The sequence below is a fragment of the Embiotoca jacksoni genome, unplaced genomic scaffold, assembly GCF_022577435.1.
Source record: "Embiotoca jacksoni isolate LCO1_2020_lvr unplaced genomic scaffold, fEmbJac1.0.p SCAF_43, whole genome shotgun sequence".
Lineage (NCBI taxonomy): Eukaryota > Metazoa > Chordata > Actinopteri > Embiotocidae > Embiotoca > Embiotoca jacksoni.
In genome coordinates this window covers 2,473,046-2,492,125 of record NW_027185396.1, presented here as the reverse complement: position 1 = coordinate 2,492,125, position 19,080 = coordinate 2,473,046, and the positions used below count along the sequence as shown (strand labels likewise).

General features: G+C 41.2%; 1 protein-coding gene across 1 annotated transcript in view; it reads right to left on the bottom strand.

Annotated features, from left to right (window-relative positions):
• The window catches only part of lamb2 (laminin, beta 2 (laminin S)), a 54,347-nt gene that overhangs the window by 23,691 nt on the left and 11,576 nt on the right, over positions 1-19,080 (bottom strand). The window contains exons 3-12 of the mRNA XM_069169136.1: positions 13,479-13,651; positions 13,261-13,396; positions 8,063-8,136; positions 7,786-7,974; positions 6,343-6,406; positions 2,930-3,132; positions 2,705-2,825; positions 1,947-2,135; positions 345-524; positions 138-250 (exon numbers count right to left, since the gene is read on the bottom strand). Of these exons, the coding sequence (XP_069025237.1) occupies positions 138-250; positions 345-524; positions 1,947-2,135; positions 2,705-2,825; positions 2,930-3,132; positions 6,343-6,406; positions 7,786-7,974; positions 8,063-8,136; positions 13,261-13,396; positions 13,479-13,651 (1,442 nt within the window). The remainder of the gene's footprint in view (positions 1-137; positions 251-344; positions 525-1,946; positions 2,136-2,704; positions 2,826-2,929; positions 3,133-6,342; positions 6,407-7,785; positions 7,975-8,062; positions 8,137-13,260; positions 13,397-13,478; positions 13,652-19,080) is intronic.

Below are 19,080 nucleotides of genomic sequence, written 5' to 3'. Positions count from 1 at the left end.
CCCATCTGTGTCACCCAAGAAGAATCAGAACGTATACGTGAAGATATTCTGCTCACTATCATATTAGCATCACTCGGGCTGATTTCCAGGAGCAGAAAGTGTGTAAGGATGAAAGATGGAGATATGTGGCGTCTTACCAGACACTGGTCGCAGCTGCGTCCGGTGACCAGACGCTTGCAGAAGCAGTCTCCGCTGACTGGGTCACACTGGGAGTTACCTGAAACTGTGCCTCTGTGGTCGCACCGGCAAGCTGAAGGGGGGGGGTTAAAGATAAATAATTAGTGACAGCCTCTCTGAGGAGGAGGAGAGCTGATCAGCTTGGCGGAGACACAGTTGGTACTCACGCTGGCAGCCCTGATGGTTGTCTGCACTCAGCCCGAAGAAGCCCATCTTACACTTGTCGCAGCGCGGCCCCTCCACGTTAGCCTTGCAGCGGCACTGACCTCCCATCATGCCGAGGGACGGGTCGGTGTGGCTGTCGCACATCCCTCCGTTCTGAGAACCGTCCGGGTCGCAGTCACAAGCTGGAGGAGGACAGACAGGCAGGAGGCGGGTTTCAATGCATCAGACGGTTATAAATATCTCCACTTACTCCAGTTTGTATGGTTTTGTACTGGATGTATTTTTTTGTGAACGTTATAGGGTCCTGTGATTCTTAACATCCGTACCATGACAGAGGTCCACACAGAGTTGGTTACAAGCCAACAAACATCTGACAATAATTGAACTACTGAGATTCAGTCACACGTTTCAAAAACACTGAGCAACAAATAAATGAGCCTCTTTTTCACGTATAATTAAATTAATGAACCGATTTGTAACTTTATCATAAATCAGTGTAATTTACACAAGTAAGATGTGTTTGTGGATTGTTTGCAGTCGTTGCATCCTAATTGGAGGTACCTGAGCTGCTCTTGAAACTACTGGAGCGGTCTTTAAACCAATCAGCATTGACCACTATGTACTGCGTGCTGTGCACCGAAACTCCCGAAGCGGTAAACAACAGAGACCCTGAATGCAACGCCACGTCGCTACATGAGCACAGCAGACGTTGCAGACTTCGGCTTCAGTTCCTTCATAGTTGCCCTCATTACGTAGTTTGTTATTGTTGTGATCACATCGAGAAATTAACCCTTGACTTCACTGACTGGTCGGCAAACCTTAATGTCTTCAGTTAATTGAAGCAATGAGTTGCTGCAAAGATTTTAAGTTTCGACTCACATGGTTTTGAGCAGTAATAAGTGAAAGTGTTTGACTTATGTGTAATTAAAAAATGACTGCAAAGACTAATAAATAACAATCAATATATCATAAGAAATTTACAGTTAATAATATATTTTTTAACATCTATGTGCAATAATTATCTGTTTTCTTTACATTTGGTGTATTTATTTATGTTGTGTATACAGCTTGTTTCTGTGTGTATTTATACATTGTTTTTTATTTATTTTTAAATTATTTGAAAAAAAATATTTGTATTCTATTCTATTTTATTTTGTTTGGATGCGTATTTGTATTTTTTCTTTCTGTGTATTTATCTTTCCTACCTGTATTCTTAAGCTGTTTAACTATTAAAGTCTTATCTTATCTAAGAAATGTTGACTTGAGTTAACAGAAAAGAAAGTGCGTGTGTACTTGTTTTTTTTTTAAGTTCGGAAAACTTGAAATCCTGGTAACTGAAAATATTTAAGTTCCCTTAATAAAAACTTTAATGAAACTGTAATCAGAGCGTTCATGGAGGATGAAATCAATATGTTTAAGTTCTGAACTTTAAAGTTCATCAACTTAAACTTTTTGAGTTCTGGTAACTTATCATGTTCACAGTGTTCCTGTCTTTGTGCTGAAATAATCTAACAGGTGACACAGTAGATATTAATATTTCAAACTATTCCTTTAAGCAGCTTCTTCAGTAACATGGCTGCTAAAGTTATTACAGATACACTCACCGACGCACACTCGGGGGTCCCTGATGTCCCTGTTGGGGTCTTTGTAGTAGAACGGTTTGCACATCTCACAGTTGCGTCCCATGGTGTTGTGCAGACAGTCGTCACACACTCCTCCGCTGATGTTCCCCGTGGCCAGATGCACGGCCATGTCGAAATGGCACGCGGCGGAGTGGCTGTTACAGTTACACTCTGGGAGGAAAAAACAAACACACGTGTACTTTAAGATGATGAGTCATTAACTGTGCTCTGTCGATACCACAGACTGGATATAAAAGTGTTCGTAGCTTCCAGGTCTGAAAATTGAGGCCGATGCAGAAGTGTCTTCAGCTGCAATTCCACCGAGTGCCACTAGAGGTTGAGAAAAAACTAGAGAAAGATTTGTTGACTAAATTCTCGGTCAATAAAATGTGTCCATCAGTTATCTCGGTGTTGTTAGCTAAAGTCACTCCTTCTTATTAGTTTTCTGGAGGTCCATCAGATCAGTCAGATCCACCGCTGGCTCCTCCCCCAGCTCGTCCAAATATGGTCACTTCCTGCTCCAAACCGCTCCGAACTAGCAAAGATGGTGACGGACAGAATCTGAACTGGAGGATTCATAACGACATCACTGATAGTTGATGACATCACTGAGGGATGCTGATTGATTGCTCCATTAATCTCCTGACAATTAATGAATTTAAAAGTGTCCGCATACATTTATACTTTTTGGATAACTATAATATCTTTGGATAAAAGTTGCACTGTTTTGGGGTCCTCACTCTTGCAGGCGTTGGTGTTGCGTCCCTCGGCGGGCCTCCACGGCAGGTCGTTGTGGAAGTCGTCACATTGCTCGCAGTTCAATCCTTTGGTGTTGTGGTTGCACACACACCTGCCATGAACCTGAAAGACAGAAGAGAGGGAGGAGAGGTTAGAGGAATCTGCATGGTACAAAGTTAGAGATATAATCAGTGAGGAAAATGATGTTCTGTCTCCTCGTCACTCGCCATTCCTTCGATATCGTCCCTGATGCCGTCGATGGGGGCGCACTCGGAGGCGTGGCCGTAGCAGAAGCAGTTCCCTCGCACCACCAGCTCATATATGGCGTAGTAGTACTTCTCTTTGATTTCAGCTCTGGGGTCCAGCAGGTTGTCACCCAGCGTATGAAGTTTGGTGAAGTTCACCCGCAGGTTGGTGATCTTCAGCTGGTCTGATGGGAAGAAGACACGAAGAGAGTCAGTAGGGATGAGACGGATGAAGGTACTCGGAACAAACTTCACGTTTGAGATACGCTGGTGCTCGTTTGGTGGATGAATGACAGCAGTTGGGAAATTGTGAAGTTGTCTGAAGTCGGCCGGCGGAGCATCACAGCGACAAAGGAGAATATCAGTTTTATCTGAATCGCTAAAACACTAAACTTTATTCTCTGAACCAAAAAGCTCAGTGACATGAACCCATTTATTGAATCACAAACTCTTTTGGCAAAAACATAAACAATTTCCACCGAGTTAGACACAATTTGCAGATCTTATTGACTATTTTTTTGGACATTTTGTTTGTACGGTACTGCACGTAGATTTTTGTAGAAATGATAGACTTCCATGTGAGGGTGGAGGAACAAACAGCAGGAGGTCCTCATAGTGGACATGTTCCTTTAAAACAACACCATCAGACGGCCTGAAATACAGCGGAGTCGTTGAACGTTTAGAGGGAATCAACAGTTAGCCTTCCTCTGTCCTTTTCCAAAACTTTACTTTTACTGTATGTAAATGCTGAATCCAGCATCCATCCACTTATGAAATGTTTTGTTTTGAAATTCAAAACGCGTTCACTGTGTTGTAAACCAACATCTGTTCTGCAGCTACCTGCTCTGAACGTTGTGTGATGACGGCTCAGCGGTGTTTTTGGAGAATAATCACACATCATAGTTTGGTTTTGAGAACAGATGAAACCGTTTTGATTTTTCAGGATGAGTCGGATGTTTTGTGAATGTAGTTTAAAAATAGTTTTTTGTACTTATTTTGAGAAAAGGATGAAAGGCTCCAAGAAACGTGTTGTAGCGATTGTGACACGTTCAAATGTCTCATTCATACATTCAGATATGAAACATTTTCATTTCAACTTCCAGAGTCAGAGTAGGTTTTAGTACCAAGCTCCTTCTTTGTGGGACTTTCCCACTGAAACAACTTTACAAGGTGACTCATTAAAACTCCAGAAGTGATGGACGTTAACGGAGCGTGGAGTGGACACGGTTCCTCCCTCATCCTGCCTCTTTATCTTCTCAAACTGCTACAGTCCAGCTGTTTTACGGCAGCACTCGACACACAAATACACACACACACACACTAAAGAGCACGTACGACAGTTTATAGCAACACACTTGACGAGGCCACGGACCTTCTCAACTTTAAATACACTTTATTATAAAGCAAGTCTACTCTTTGCATTAGTAAATCAGGCAGGAAATGATACAGTATTAAAACCAGGAACATCCACATCAAGATTATAATTATAATGATGATGAACATTTATAATTTAGTACCAGAACAGCTGCAGATTGCACCAAATCCTTTTTACAAAGTAACCTTCATAAAAAAAAAAAGAAGAGAGTCCCTCAGTCGTAACCGGCCTGTAAAAACGTCCCTGTGATTTTAAAAGCTGCTGCAGTTTGTTCCAATAAGATGGATTTACTTTCCTCCACTCGGCTGCAGTAACAGAAGCTGTGTCTGATCCCGTCAGCTCCACCACACCGACGCTGTTTTTTTAGAAGATATTTATAATGATTACATTAGCAATGAAGTTTATTGTTTCGGTGCACTGAAGTCAGTGTGTTTATATAAAATGCACACACCCCCCCCCCCCCACACACACACACACATTCTCAAAGAATTTTTCTCCCAGAGGACATCTTCTACCCAATCAATTAGATTTTTGGGGCATCCGATTTTAAGACAGTTTTGTAAATAAATTTGCATTAAATGTTGGGGGTTTTTTTTCAATATTGATTTGCATCACATGTTTGTTTTAACTTGTTCTGTCATGGTTTGGCGGTTTCTCAAATGTAATCTCGTGGGTTTCAAATATAACACAATGAGTTTCACATATAACACAATGAGTTTCACATGAAAATACACATGTAATCATCCAGATTTCAGAGGGGAATCTCCACTGTTTGCTCTGCTCATTCCCAGGTGTACAGGCTGATTCATTTCCACCTTTGCAGGACACACGATCAATGCTTTTGTGTCTTGATAAACAATTATTGATGAGTCATAACTTACCAAAAAGTCATTTAATCGCCACCTCTTCTTCGGGAGACTTTTAAAGTTTCTCTAAGAGGGGAAATTAAAGCTTTTTCTTCTTTAAAAAATAAATTCCACAAAGACAAAGATCAACTTATTAACTTTATCAGAGATTTAGATTTGGGGAGTTTCATTCTTTCATAATAAAGCGCATTATTCCAACAGTTCATCAGTATTTAAACCAGTACAAAACTTCTGATAAAAGGTCATCAGGGTGGTCTTCATCTGTTATTGGAGTTAAGGTCTACCAATCAAGATGGTAGAATATGCACTGAGAGGAAGTTTGCCTGGCAGGCTAACCTCAGGGCAAAGTTATCACCTAAGTGATATAGAGAGAGAGAAAAGCTACCCGAGAAGAACTGAGCTGTATGTTAATCAACTTTCTTAACAACAGCAGACAGTAAATGTGAATTTGTCAGCTGTGAGGAGGTCAGAAGTCATTATGTGAACCAGTTCCATTTAGATATTCAACAACAGAAGAAGAAACCCTCTGTGCTGCGCTGGAAAACTGACTGAGTGTTTCTGGGAAAAGCTCTCATGTCCTGCCAGTCCAAACACTAAGGAACAGGACAGCGAAGGCTGTGTGGGAGAGAAACAGCTGCTTTCCACATCTCACCATGTCCTCCACACAGGAGGGCTGCGTTTCACACCCCAGAGACAGAGACAGAGACAGAGAGACTGGCTTTTACCGGCTGCAATGTGTCACAGATCCACATCAGCAGCAATTATGTCTGCTGGAGTTTGATTTATTGCGACAAATGGGAATAAACTCGAAAAGAAAAAGAAAAGAATTTCTCTCCTTTTATCCCTGTGATGTTTGTGGTGGATTTCCTATTTTATTCTTCTGTTTATTGCATTTAAGTATCATGTGTTTCAGGATATGATTGCAATAAAATCATATTTTTGTAACCGGTCGTCAACATACTTAAGAGCTTTAAATCTTTTCTAACCCCTGAAATCAGCTGCACGGTAAAACTCTCACACAGCACTTGTAAAGTTCTCAATGAGTTGATGTGTTTTGGTATTTCATAACAATGAAAAAACACCCATCCTACATTGTTGTGTTAGTGCAACAGGACTTTCAGCAGCCTGCTGTTAATAATGTGAGCGTGACCTACTCTGGATGTTGGGGCTGTACGGATCCTCGATCCTGATGGCGGGATCCAACACTCTGTAGATGACCTAGACCAGGAAACACATATTAGAGAGACACATTACATATTTGACTTGAAATGTTAACAAATAAAAGTAACAATTTATGCAGCAGGAGACACATGTTGTGATATGCAGACAGAAAATGTTTTTTGTTTGTTTGTTCTTCAGGCTCTGTCTTTTCTGTTGGTACTTAAAGTTGCTTTCAAATGCAAGTTGTATTAAAAGATCTGTAGTGTTGTTAGGTTAAAGGACTTGTAACATGCTACTTCATTCAAGGCTTTAATCAATTTTTGTGATTGTTGTGATAAAAAAAAAATGTTTGATTTCACTGTGGATTTCCTCAAAAAATTGCAAAGTAATTTGTAAAGTATTAATTTTTTTTACATAAAATTGCAGGAATTACAAAAAAATTGCAATTTGAGAAAAAGAAAATTGATTTCTTTTCAAAAGAATTACCTCAAAAGAATAAATATTTAATCAGTTCCTGTGATAATAAGAATAAATATGTAATCAGTTCCTGTGATAATAATCCTTCTGCACATCACAGAAATATTTTAGTTTTAACCTTTTATTTATGTATTTATTAAACTTAGAGGACCATGGAGATCAAAGCTCCTAAAGGCTCCTAAAGGCTCCTAAAAGGTCCTAGAAGCTGCGTATGTTTCCAGAACAGAGCGTCTGTGACTGGAATATAGAAACAAGGACGACATCAGCTGTCAAAATAAGAGCTTTAGATGCTGTTTAATTCATGTTCATTCAACACATAGACCTGCTGGATGAAACAAACAAAGAGACGTCTCTGACAACTGGACGTGTGGAGAAAACTCATTTAACATCCAGTAATATGGAATCACTTCCTCTGATCACAAACATTTAATCATCATTTTAATGTGAAGAACACATTTCCCACAAACCCCGTCACTTCCTGTTTCTCCTCTTGTTCCAGTTTCCTCCAGAGTTTTATTTGGTGATGAAAACAGGAGTCTTTCTGATTGTAAATGAGGAGTTATTGTTGTTAATTTCCTGGAGAGACTGTTTAAAAAAATATCCCAACAGAGTATTGATAAAACACTCAATACATGTTTTGTCCAAAGAAAATGTAAATCTTCCCACCTTGTGCCTCAATTTGACTTATTGATGAAGAAAAGCAACAAACTGACAGCCGGGAGTTGTGTCCATCTTCGAGTCAAACTCTCGGCAAGAAAGCAGGTAACACATCTCCTAAAACTGTACCTTGAATTTAGGCTGTAAGCGTGCAGTATTTGTGACTAGAACAACCTCCGTATGTAAAAATGTGGTCACAAAGAAAGCAAACAACTTACGTCCCCATCAAAAACCATTAAATCAACAATTGGTGTCAGATTTGTAATTATTAAAACAGAAGTTGTTCATCTCGTGCGACTCACCTCTCCCTCCGTCGACGGCTCGATGTCCGAATAGCGCGACTCGCAGATGACATCATTAATGTTTCTCAGAGGACCCTGGGAGACGCCGGGGAAGGCAACAGCACAGTCGTGGGAGAAGTAGCGATAAACCTGCCAGGTACGACCGAAATCTGCCGAGCGTTCGATCAGCATGGCCGCCGGGCGGAACGTCTGCCAGAGAAAAAACACGTCCACATTTTGTTGAAAAGTTTACGGTGTTGAGCTGCAAGTGGATGAAGGTCGAGTGCTTTCATCTGACCTTGAACGTCATTATCAGGTGAGTGAAATGAAACTCGGCCTCCAGATCCAGATGGACGAAGACATCCGACTTTCCTGGAGGAGAGAGAACGATGGAGAGACGTGTTGAGTTTACCCAAAGCCAATAATTTTCCTTTCCAACCGATCCCTGTCAGCGAGTTTAGTGCTGCTGATTCATGAGCCGCCGGCTCTCTTTTCCGTCTATATCATCCCTTTCTGACAGATGGATGGCTCAGAGTAAAGACCGGGGGCAGAGTGAAGTAGTAAAGGCCTCTTGACAGGAAAACCCACTGAGTCTTGGCAGGATGATGTGGAGAGCGTGTGAGGAGAGCCCACACACTTCCTGAGCTGCAGAGCAGCGAACACGCTGAAGAGCTCGCTGCTCTGACGACTCCTGTTCTCCGAGGCTCGTGTTACATGTGCAGCACAAAGCCAAGAGGATTCCTGCAGACTCAGACTGCTCCATACAAGTGATGATTTGAAGACGAACCACAGAGCAGCTCCCTCATACACACACACCAGAAAGAAAAAGAAACAACTATATTATATATATATATATAGATATATATATCTATATATATATATAGATATATATATATCTCTATATATACATATCTATTATACAAAACCATGTATCAGCACACGTCCATATTTCACAGATAATGACAGCGAGTGTTTGATGTCACGTCGTTACTGAGGTGTGTAGCAGAAGACCAGAGCCAGCTCGGAGAGCATTAAAAAGCAAATGAGAAAGCAGTGTAACTTATATAGTTTACGGTATTAAAGCTGCACTAATCAATAATCCTATATTAACGATGGCTCAAATTCACGATGTGGAATATGAATTATGTTGCTGCAGGTAAAGAGCCCACAGATGAACAGCTGACTTTGCTGGTCCCCTTTCAGCGTTCTCAGCTCATTGTAGTTTCACGTCCCTCCTACTTCACTGTTTCAGGAAGCAGGAGGGAGAAATCCAAAAACTCCACATATTCTACATTCCCAGCACCAAAGTGACACACGTCCACTGACTGGTGAACTCAGTGGAGCATTGTGTTTCAGGATTACTAAATGTTGGTCAGTTAACTGGAGACACGACTTCAAATCCAACTGCAGTTGTTGTTCAATGCAGCTATTTAACTGTTTTCTAACACGTTAATCGTTAAGATTTGGTCGTATACGTCAAACATGTGTGGTGTTCTGATTATTCTGCGGTTTTCTTTCTTTCAAAACAACACAACAATAACTTTTCCACAAACTTAGCACATAACTCTTAAACAACCTGAGAAATATGTGTCCTCTCTTCTGTCGAACAGCAGCTCTGCATATTTTCTACAATTCCATTCAAACGTTGAATTCTGTCCGTTTTCTTCACTTCTCGTCCAGTTGTGTTTTTTGTAATCTCATCATACCAGTCAGTTTTTCCGTTGTGTAGATTTCTTCCACACAGCAAATTTACATCTTTGGAATAAACTCTCTGAGTTCAAATCAACTCTTTCTGCTTTGTTACATGACACCATCCAATTCACTCTCAGCAGAGTGAAAGAAACTCTTTTCTTGGAGTTGGTTTTTAACACTTTTCAGGAGTTGAACTTGAACTCTTTGGGAGTTAAAACTCGACTCCCATGAAGAATAAATTTACTTTAACCTTCAGTTGTTTGAATGTGAAAATCTCACAATGTTAACAGTCAACACTTAAAAGTGTTTATTGTTTGACATTCATGGAGTTAAAATGTCATCACACTATAAATGTTTTATGTAAGACTGACGACAACAACATAACATCATATTCATCACAAACTTATATTTAATAATTGTATGCAGTGTGATTAGATTCAGTGAGCAACAATTAATGCTGCATGAAATCTTTGTGGAACAAGTTGGAAACTAAGCGATGTTTTAGTGCCGCTGTGATCGGTTTATATGTTACGTTCCTCCCTTGTACACTTCTGGTTTTGAATGAACACCAGAATATTACCCAGCAAAGAGGAACACTGAACACAAGCTGGAGTCTAACTTAGGAAATAAACTCCCAAAATCAAACTTTGTTGAACTCCAGGATATTTCACTCCAGAAATTTGCTGTGTACAATTGTGATCTATTGATATTTTGCAAGCTACTAAGAGTGTTTTCATCAAATATCTGTCGTTTCCAGTGATGTTTTCTTCAGTGAAATTACAGAGATGAAGTGTTTTACAGCTCAATGGGATTTTATATTATAATATTTGTCCCAAAACACCATTTTTTTATGACATTACCAAAACGCATGTGAGTGATCTACGTCTAACCAGCCACACTCTCTCCAGCACCTTTAGTGGCTTTGTAGTTGTTTACTCTTACTCTTGTGTGAAGGACTGAAGATGAATTTGTTCCTAAAATAAACCTGCTACACATACATCGCCCTCAGCTACTGAAGTAATGAAAAACTGGTCTATAAGATCTGCTTAAAACTAGCTGCTTATTTCACTTTGGTGTTAGCTCAGAGCTTACTACTGTCTAAATAAGACCATTTTACTACCCCAGAGCAAAAAGACCCTTTTACATTTTGTAGGCTACAACTTGTGACAGACAGTCATATTGTCCAGCTCGAAATGATGCAGAGTTTTAGGAACGTTGTTTTGTGGGTCGGATAACATTTTCTAGAATATTAATTTGATGGATTTTATTAAAAAAACATTTGCAAGATGTTTTTAAAGCACGTAATCCTCCTCTGAAATTAAAACATTCTGTGAACATGAAAAACTTGCTTCTGACAACATTTTGTGAATTATGTTCTGACAATGTTCTGAAAAATATTTTAACAATATTAATAAACTATTTTTAGAATGTTTAGAGAACGTTATCGAACCTTTAAGAAAAACTTTTTGGGAGCCAAAAAATAAAAACAAACAAACAAAAGAACATCCGTTATGAATCCTCCAGTTCAGATTCTGTCCGTCACCATCTTGTTAGTTCGGAGCGGTTTGGAGCAGGAAGTGACCATATTTGGACGAGCTGGGGGAGGAGCCAGCGGTGGATCTGACCTATCTGATCGGAAACCTGACGATACTACGTCCCGCCCACCGATAGCTGTAACCTGACTGCACCACAGGCCTGTCAATCAAACAGACACGCCCCCAAAAACAGGTCTTCTTGAATCTTCTTTTCTAATGAATGAGGGATTATTTTCAGATGGACCTCCAGAAAACTAAGAAGAAGGAGTGACTTTAGCTAACAACACCGAGATAACTGATGGACACATTTTATTCACTTTGGATTTGATGAGAGAAGTTGAATGGGAGTCTATGGAGCCGGAGGCTTTTTGGAGCCGACCTCTAGTGGCACTCGCTGGTATTGCAGCTGAAGACACTTCTGGATCAGAACCATTTTACAGACCTGAAGCTACGAACTCTTTTATATCCAGTCTGTGGGGTTTCCTGAACTTTTATATTCAATGTGTTAACCCAAAGTAAAGTGAATGTTGATAATAATTCATCTCAGGTATTTTTAAGGGTTTTGAAACATAGTAAAAAGTCTCTATGTGATTTTAGTAGCCAGAGATTTACAGCAGGTAAAGTTAAGAAAGTGCTAAAGGTTTAGTAAAAGTTCAGTTATTCATCTGGATAATCTCTCCTAGAAGAAGATCAACAACTGGACATGCGTAAAAACACTTGACTAATAAATCACAAATCAGCAGCAGACGAGGAAGAGGAAGGAAGAGGATGTAAAAGAAAGAGGAGGAAGGCTGAGAGCCAGCTAGAACGTGTCCGCAGCACACTCCTGATTGGCTGACCCCCCTAACGAATTAATAAGTGACCACAATCAGACCACTGTGACGGGTATGAAACAGACCCACTGTGCCCGCTGCCACTCTCACCACATAAATGCCACACAGATGCCCAGGAGGGTAAAAATAGACCCTCGACATCCTGCCCCCTTCTTCTTCTTCTTCTTCTGTTTCTCTGCTCTATTCTGGGTCGATGCTGCACATCAACATCGCTCTGTTACAAGCAGCGTTTCTTCACTGTTACTTACTGCACTGATTCACGTGCACCTGGAAACACATCAGTTTAAATGCGTGTCATTACTGTGCATGACTCCATCTCCTCACTGTTATCGTTCCATCAGGACTTTCTTCTCCCTCGTTCCCTCTCTGTCGATGCCTCAGCAGGCCCGACTCTGTTATTAAGCCCATCTGGTGCTGGTCAGAGGATCTTTTAAACTTCTCTGCAGCTCCCAGCTTCTGACTTTTTGTGGTTATAAAAACCTTTCAGGATTTTTATTTTTCCATGATTTTAACTGCTGCAAATTGAACCATTTCTGCATTAGGAGATCCACGACCTCATCTTTTTCTTCTTTTTATTTTCTACCCTCGATCACGCTGCAATAAATTTAAGTAGAGACCACAGTAATGTTGTCAGAAAATCAACTCCGAATCAAAACCTCAAACATCTTAAAGCAAATACTCAAATAGGTTCAAGTTTAGTGTAAATCTGTAGCCTTAAAAATCTGTTTTTAAATATTTTAATTTAGTTGTGAAATCAACTCTTAGAATAATATCTACTGTGTCTAATAAAGAATACTGGAATTAAACTATATGACTCTGCATCCACTCTAACATCAGGTTATTACCAAAGTACAGATTGAAAACTGATTTAGATGAGAGATCATAAAAGATTCAAAGTTACAATGTGTGATGAGGGAAACACGAATGCTTTGTTTACACAAAACAATATTAATGTGGTGAGAAGGAGGCGTCATGACACTTTACAAATTGTGTCAAGATTTCACTACAATCAAAAATATTAAGCTGCTGGTGACATTACAGGAAAAATGAAGAATATAAAAAAAACACCATTAAACGTCTATAGATATTTAAGTCTGGATCAGAAGTGGACCGACTGACCAACAGAACAACGTTTCCATTCCTGGACTCATGCTGCCAGCAAAATCTAAAAACCTTTTTATTTATTCTAAAAAACACCAGTGAATTTATAAATTAAAAAACATCCTGTACACACTCCATCTGCCTGTGAGCAGATACTGACTGATAAAACCACCCAACTTCAACTGGACAGCAAAGTTGTCTGCATACTTCCTGCTTAAAGCCAATTCAGAATGAAAAATTGGTGTGTTTTTCTTGCAGAGTTGCCTGTGAACCATGTAAGTTAATGAGATGCTCTCTGTTAAAGTTATAACTTCTAAGTGACGGAGTCTCCTCACCGTTCTCCGACTGCCACCAGGACTTCTTGCGGTGAGGTTTGAAGGTGGTGATGACGTTCTCTACCCGGTGGTTGATGGTGTTGTAGACCGGATCGTACGGCCGCCGGGAGTCACAGTCGAAACACTTCTTCTCATCCTTCAGCCGGACAGGGAAAAGGTCAGCGCAACAAGGTCAAAGGTCATCGAGAGCCGCCGACGTGCTCAACGCACACACTCACCTGCAGGTGACTGACGATGCAGTATGGCTCTTTCCGTCTCATCCCGCACGTGGACGAGGCCTTCAGGTTCTTCTCTCTTCCGACCAGCAGGTCCCCGGTTGCCGGGTAACAGCTGCCGTGGGCGCAGCCGTGGCTGTGGTTGGGCTCCTGGCCAACGGCGGTGGTGGCCAGGACTGCAGGGAGGAGAAACAGGAAATGAGTAACAGCGAGCAGGAAGCAGCAGCGTCGCTCCACAACAGAGCAGCAATTCATAAACTGGAGCTGGAAAATAAAGGCAAGTTAATCAGTTGGCTTCTGTCTGTCCTGAATAATGTGACTGCAAAAAAAGCTCTTATCACTTCCTGACATGAAAAGACTCAAAATGGGAATTAAAACAAGAACTAATTGTGTTGATGTGGGTCACTTTTAAAAAAAAAAAAGCCCTTTTTGTTGTCATCTCTGTGGTAATGAGGTGAACTTTGGTCATTTTTCCCGTTTCTCTTGTCATGGTTTACAGCTCCAAGAAAAAAACAGATCCCCAAGCTTCCTGGGAGCCTCGTAGAGGTTAGCGACCGAAGGGAAGGAGGGTCTCATTACCCCCCCACCCCGCCGCGACCTCGACTGCCACTACTTGATCAAGAGCCGATCCAGTGTTGAGACAACATCCAGCGGGAGGAGGAGGATTATCTCCGAGCAGCGCTGCAGGTTAGAGGCTCTGCTGTCTGCAGGACCCCAAAGAGGAGACCTGACGAGAGGCCCCGGCTGCAGCCTGAATCTAGAAACCAAGCAGCAGAGGTCACAGAGAGGTCAACGCAGCCCGCTGAAAATGAAAAGTTATTTACTTGGAGCTGAATCAGTCAAATGGAGACACGACATAGTACAACAGGTTTTAATTTTTTCCATGCTTGGTACAAATGTTGAACCTGGAAGTGAAGAGATTGTGTGTCTGTGTTACAGCTCCGGAGCCTCGGTGTGACCGAGGAGCTGCGCTGTGTGGGAGTTAAAATAAACCTTATAAACATTCATGACAACCAGCAGCAGCCGTCACACATTCCTCCGGACATCTCGATGAGAATTTCTCCTCCTACGTGCCTCTGTGTGTGTGTGTGTGTGTGTGTGTGTGTGTGTGTGTGTGTGTGTTACTATGAGGAAATTGGTGTGAGGGGAGGCCCAGGGGTCGGGCTGTCAATCTACGGCCTGTCCACAACAGGTGTTTCTAATCCTCGCTCTACATTCACTCTCTACGTGGTGAAAATGTAAGTTACAGCTCTGAAACACCGGATCACATCCAACGAGCTCTGAAAACACGGTTCACATTCCTGGAAAGATAAAAACATCAACACCAGGTTGTTGTTCTTTTTTTTTGCACCAGTCTGCTTTATTTCAACACAGAGCAGAAACATTAATCACAAAAAGAAGAATTTAACTTGAGCAAACAAAAAGTTAAGTCAAGTCAAGTCTCTATAATGTTGTGTTGATATTTTGTTCCAACTAGACTACGTTTTGTCCCTTGAGATAACTTGTTGTTATTTGGCACTAAATAAATAAAATAAAATTGAATAAAATTTAATTAAATTTAGTCAAATCAAGTTCAGTTCAGTTCAGTTGTTCATTAACTAGATAAAAAAAAATTAGGGTCATAAGGAAAGTTACCTTTTAATAAAAGAAAAGCATTTATTATTTAAATACATTGTACAGCACATTTTCTGTGTAGTAATTTCAAATAGTCGTTCTCGTCCTTCACTTCACAGATCGTTACTGAGCAAATCTTAAAGGCACCCTGTGGAGTTATGAGGACTTTTTCTATGACAGGTTCGAGGTTTTGTTCATCTTGTGCACGGATGAGACGACACACAGTCCGACCAATGGCGTCCCACGATTCCACTGATCAACAGGCGTGTCTACAAACACAGCGATGTGCCAGCAAAGGCAGGACGGAGGAACGCTGCTCACGTGGACGGAAACAAGGCAGGAGTCGGACTTCAAAGAAAAATCAACTTTGCTGCGTGTTTTATGAAGAAGAAAGTATATTTATAATGTTTTTCAAACTTCAAGGAGTTTTTTAAGTAATCCTAAAAACTTCCCTGGGGAGCATTATAACCTTGTGAGCTGGCCATGATGTCATCCTTCTCCATAATCAGGTGTCTCTGCTGACTAGTGATAGTTTTAATGCTGAGGGGGTGGGGGGCTGCCTCCCGTACCTGTCGGTGCCTGGATGCTCTCTACAGGTCGACTCTCACTGGTTAACGTCCACACAGACGGCCCACTATCTCAGTCTGACACTGCTGTGAGGCCAGCTGAAGATACGGAGCCTGCTGGGAACAGAACGGGGCAGCATTTCTCTCTCTCACACACACACACACACACACACACACACACACACACACACACACACACACACACGCTCTGGAGGAAACCTGTGTTTGCGTGGCATTGGGACAAGTCTCAGTTTGGTGCCAGCCAAGAGAGCAACAAGCAGATGTTCCTGACACACTGCAGGTCACACTCACACACACACACACACACACACACACACACTCACACCTGTGCACCTCTACAAACACACATGCCCTGTTCTGCATGAAGCTGCACTCATTCATAGTGACAGGCGCTTCACCGACACACACTTGGTGTCTAAAGCGTGGAGGTATCAGGTGCTCGTTCAGAACAGATAACAGCTGACATGAGGACCTGAGACACAACCGGTCCAGATCCAGAAGGAGGGAAGAACCTTCTGACTTTAGGAGGCAGGGAAACAACACAAACACGTGTGTGTGTGTGTGTGTGTGTGTGTGTGTGTGTGTGTGTGTGTGTGTGAAACAACGCCAGCTTCACATCTCGGCTGCGCTGACATCACCACAGCCTCGTGACAACAACACATGCAGAATATTGAACTTCTATTTCTGTATTACTAAACTACATTACATGAACTGACAAGCTGAACACTTCAGGACATTTTAAGACACTTTACATAAGTTTACACATTTATAACGCACGAGTTGGTGCATTTCGTTCCTTGTGTGCAGGACCTGCAGCTCTTGTTATTATCAGGTTGAACAAAGTGTTCAGAGTATTTCGGGGTCACCCAGCTGACTGTCAGACCCCCTCTGGATGTAAAGCAGTTAAACAGAGAGAAGGGGGGAGGGAGGGCTGAAGGAGAGATCAGTAGGTGATATCCATCGTAATGTATTTAGTGAAGAGGCTTCAGCTGCATGAAGAACTGCAGACGCTGCAGGTGCAGGACGTGAACAGAAAGTGTGAGCGAGGCCGGTTATGAAATCTGAGATGATGATTAAAACTACCAGTTTGGGTTTTTTCTGTTCTCCTTTTTCATTCGGCTTAAAACCAAAATGTTCCCACAGCAGAGCTTTAGTGTTTCACTTTACAACGAAGTCATTGAAGTTAATGTCGACAGATGTTCATCGCTCAAATAACATAAGTTGAGCGCCTCCAGATAAACAGTTGGTGGCGCTGTTTCTCCACTGAGACCAGGAAACCACCAAGAAGAAGAGGGAGCAGGGAGATGAACGAGGAGGGAACAGGGATGAACTACGACGTGTTCCTGTTAGTTTCATTAAGATGTTTTTCTGCAGAGGATTTGGAAACGATTCTAATGATTATTCAAAATGTTTGCGGCCAGTTTAGGTCTTGTGGATTATATAATAATTGTGACAGGTCTGAGTATAACAGCTGAGAGAAGAGATAATAATGAAAACAGAAGACTCAATAAATGTTAGACAGTCTGAAGGCAGGAAACAGTTTGTCATCTTCAGATCAAACAAACAACACACAACAGTTCAAATCAATTCACATTCAGAGTTTCTTGATTTATTTCTATAAATCAAACTTGATTGCAGTTGTCATGATATGTTTAGAGAGAACAGATATTGCGACTGATTTTATCTGCCGATAACGGCCTATCTCTGATTTATCGGTATATTTGTTTGCCAATAATTTCAAATGTGAAAACTACTTTTACAGAACTGTAAAAAACAAAAGATGCTGCGGTTAAACTAGAAACGGTTCTATTTGTGTGTTTTTCATATCTATTCACAATCATGTCTCTCTGATGTCAGCGTGGACGATGAACTGTAAAACATTCTGTCAAAAGTGTTTTATAACCACGTTTTAGTGATAACTGCAAAAAATAAGGTTTGATATACATTCTATAGACATTATATACAAAAAGAATATCGGCTGATACGTCGGTATCAGAATTTCTTTGGTCCCTAATATCGACAGCCGGTATCAGTGGGACTCTTATTACCGGTACTGAGGCTTTTCAGACCAGTTTAAAAGAGGTGCTAAAACAATTAGGTGATTGTGATTTGGCAACTAGTTGACTGACAAGAATTCAACCTGGACAGCCGAGACTCCAAGAAACAGGAAGAAGAAGAAGCCTGACCAGCTCTTTTCCAGGGAACCTCACAGGTGCACATCTTCTTTAATAATTCATTGAACTGTTTAAAGTACTTATCCAGCAGAAATACCAGTTCGCTGGTTGGAGTTGTTGTTTTCTTGTACTTGAATATGTTTGTTTTTGGACTGTAGTTAAAACATGAAGACTCACACTGGACTCAGGCAAACTATAGTTTTGAACATCTTTAAGGAAACACTGGACAGATTAAACAGTAATCTGTTACTGTTTCGTTTTTAGAAAAGTTTCTTTCCTTCTTCTTTCCTCTCTCCCTCTGTAGCCATTAATGGAGAGACAAGAAGGAATGCAGGCTGACAGCTGAGAGAGGAGAGGGAGGCTGTGGTGCTGTGTGTGTGTGTGTGTGTGTGTGTGTGTGTGTGTGTGTGAGGGGGTTTCAGCTCACAAAGCTTACAAAGCAGTGCTGTTCGACCAGCCATTAGCCCATCATGCTCTGCAGCTTCTACAGCCTGCTGCACACACACGTTTTTTTTTTTTTTTTAAATTGTATCATGTTTAATATCATGCAACGATGTTCATATGACATCTTGCACATCAGCGAAGCAGCAACCAGGCTGCTGTAGGATGTGATGTCATCATATTCACACTGAAGGACGGTGAAATGGGACTCTGAGACAGATGAGGCCGTGTTGTACCTGTCAGAGGCCGTGACTCAGTACACAGGATGGTGTGCAAGTTTCCTTTCAACAACCCCCCCCCCCCCCGCCCCTTCCTCCCCCCCAGGTGAGCTCTGCTTTTACTCCTCACTTTCATCCTTGTCTTTGATTCCCACTCTGCTTTTAAGCCAGTAAACAGAAAGAACAGCACTCGAGGCGACCCGCACTCAACTTTTTAAAAAGTCCCTCAGTTGAAAAAATGTGCTCTTGTCTTTCACCTCCTTCAAAAAGAAGCCGACAACATGTGAGGCAGCGACTAGTTTTCTGTTTAACACAGCAAAAAGTGTAGATGGAATTATCTTTGTGTATCTAAGTGTGATTTTTACTTGAATGTGTGTTTTTATTATCTACAGATGGTGATAAATTACAGAAATATTTCCAATCAATGAAATAATGAATGTAACTGCTGACATTCAGATCCAGAGGAGACCTAAAATGTGTAATTAATATGAAAATGACAGTGTAAATCCATTAATCATATATTTTGGTTACGAACTGAGCACAGCAGGTGAATCAACCTCAGCATTTCTCC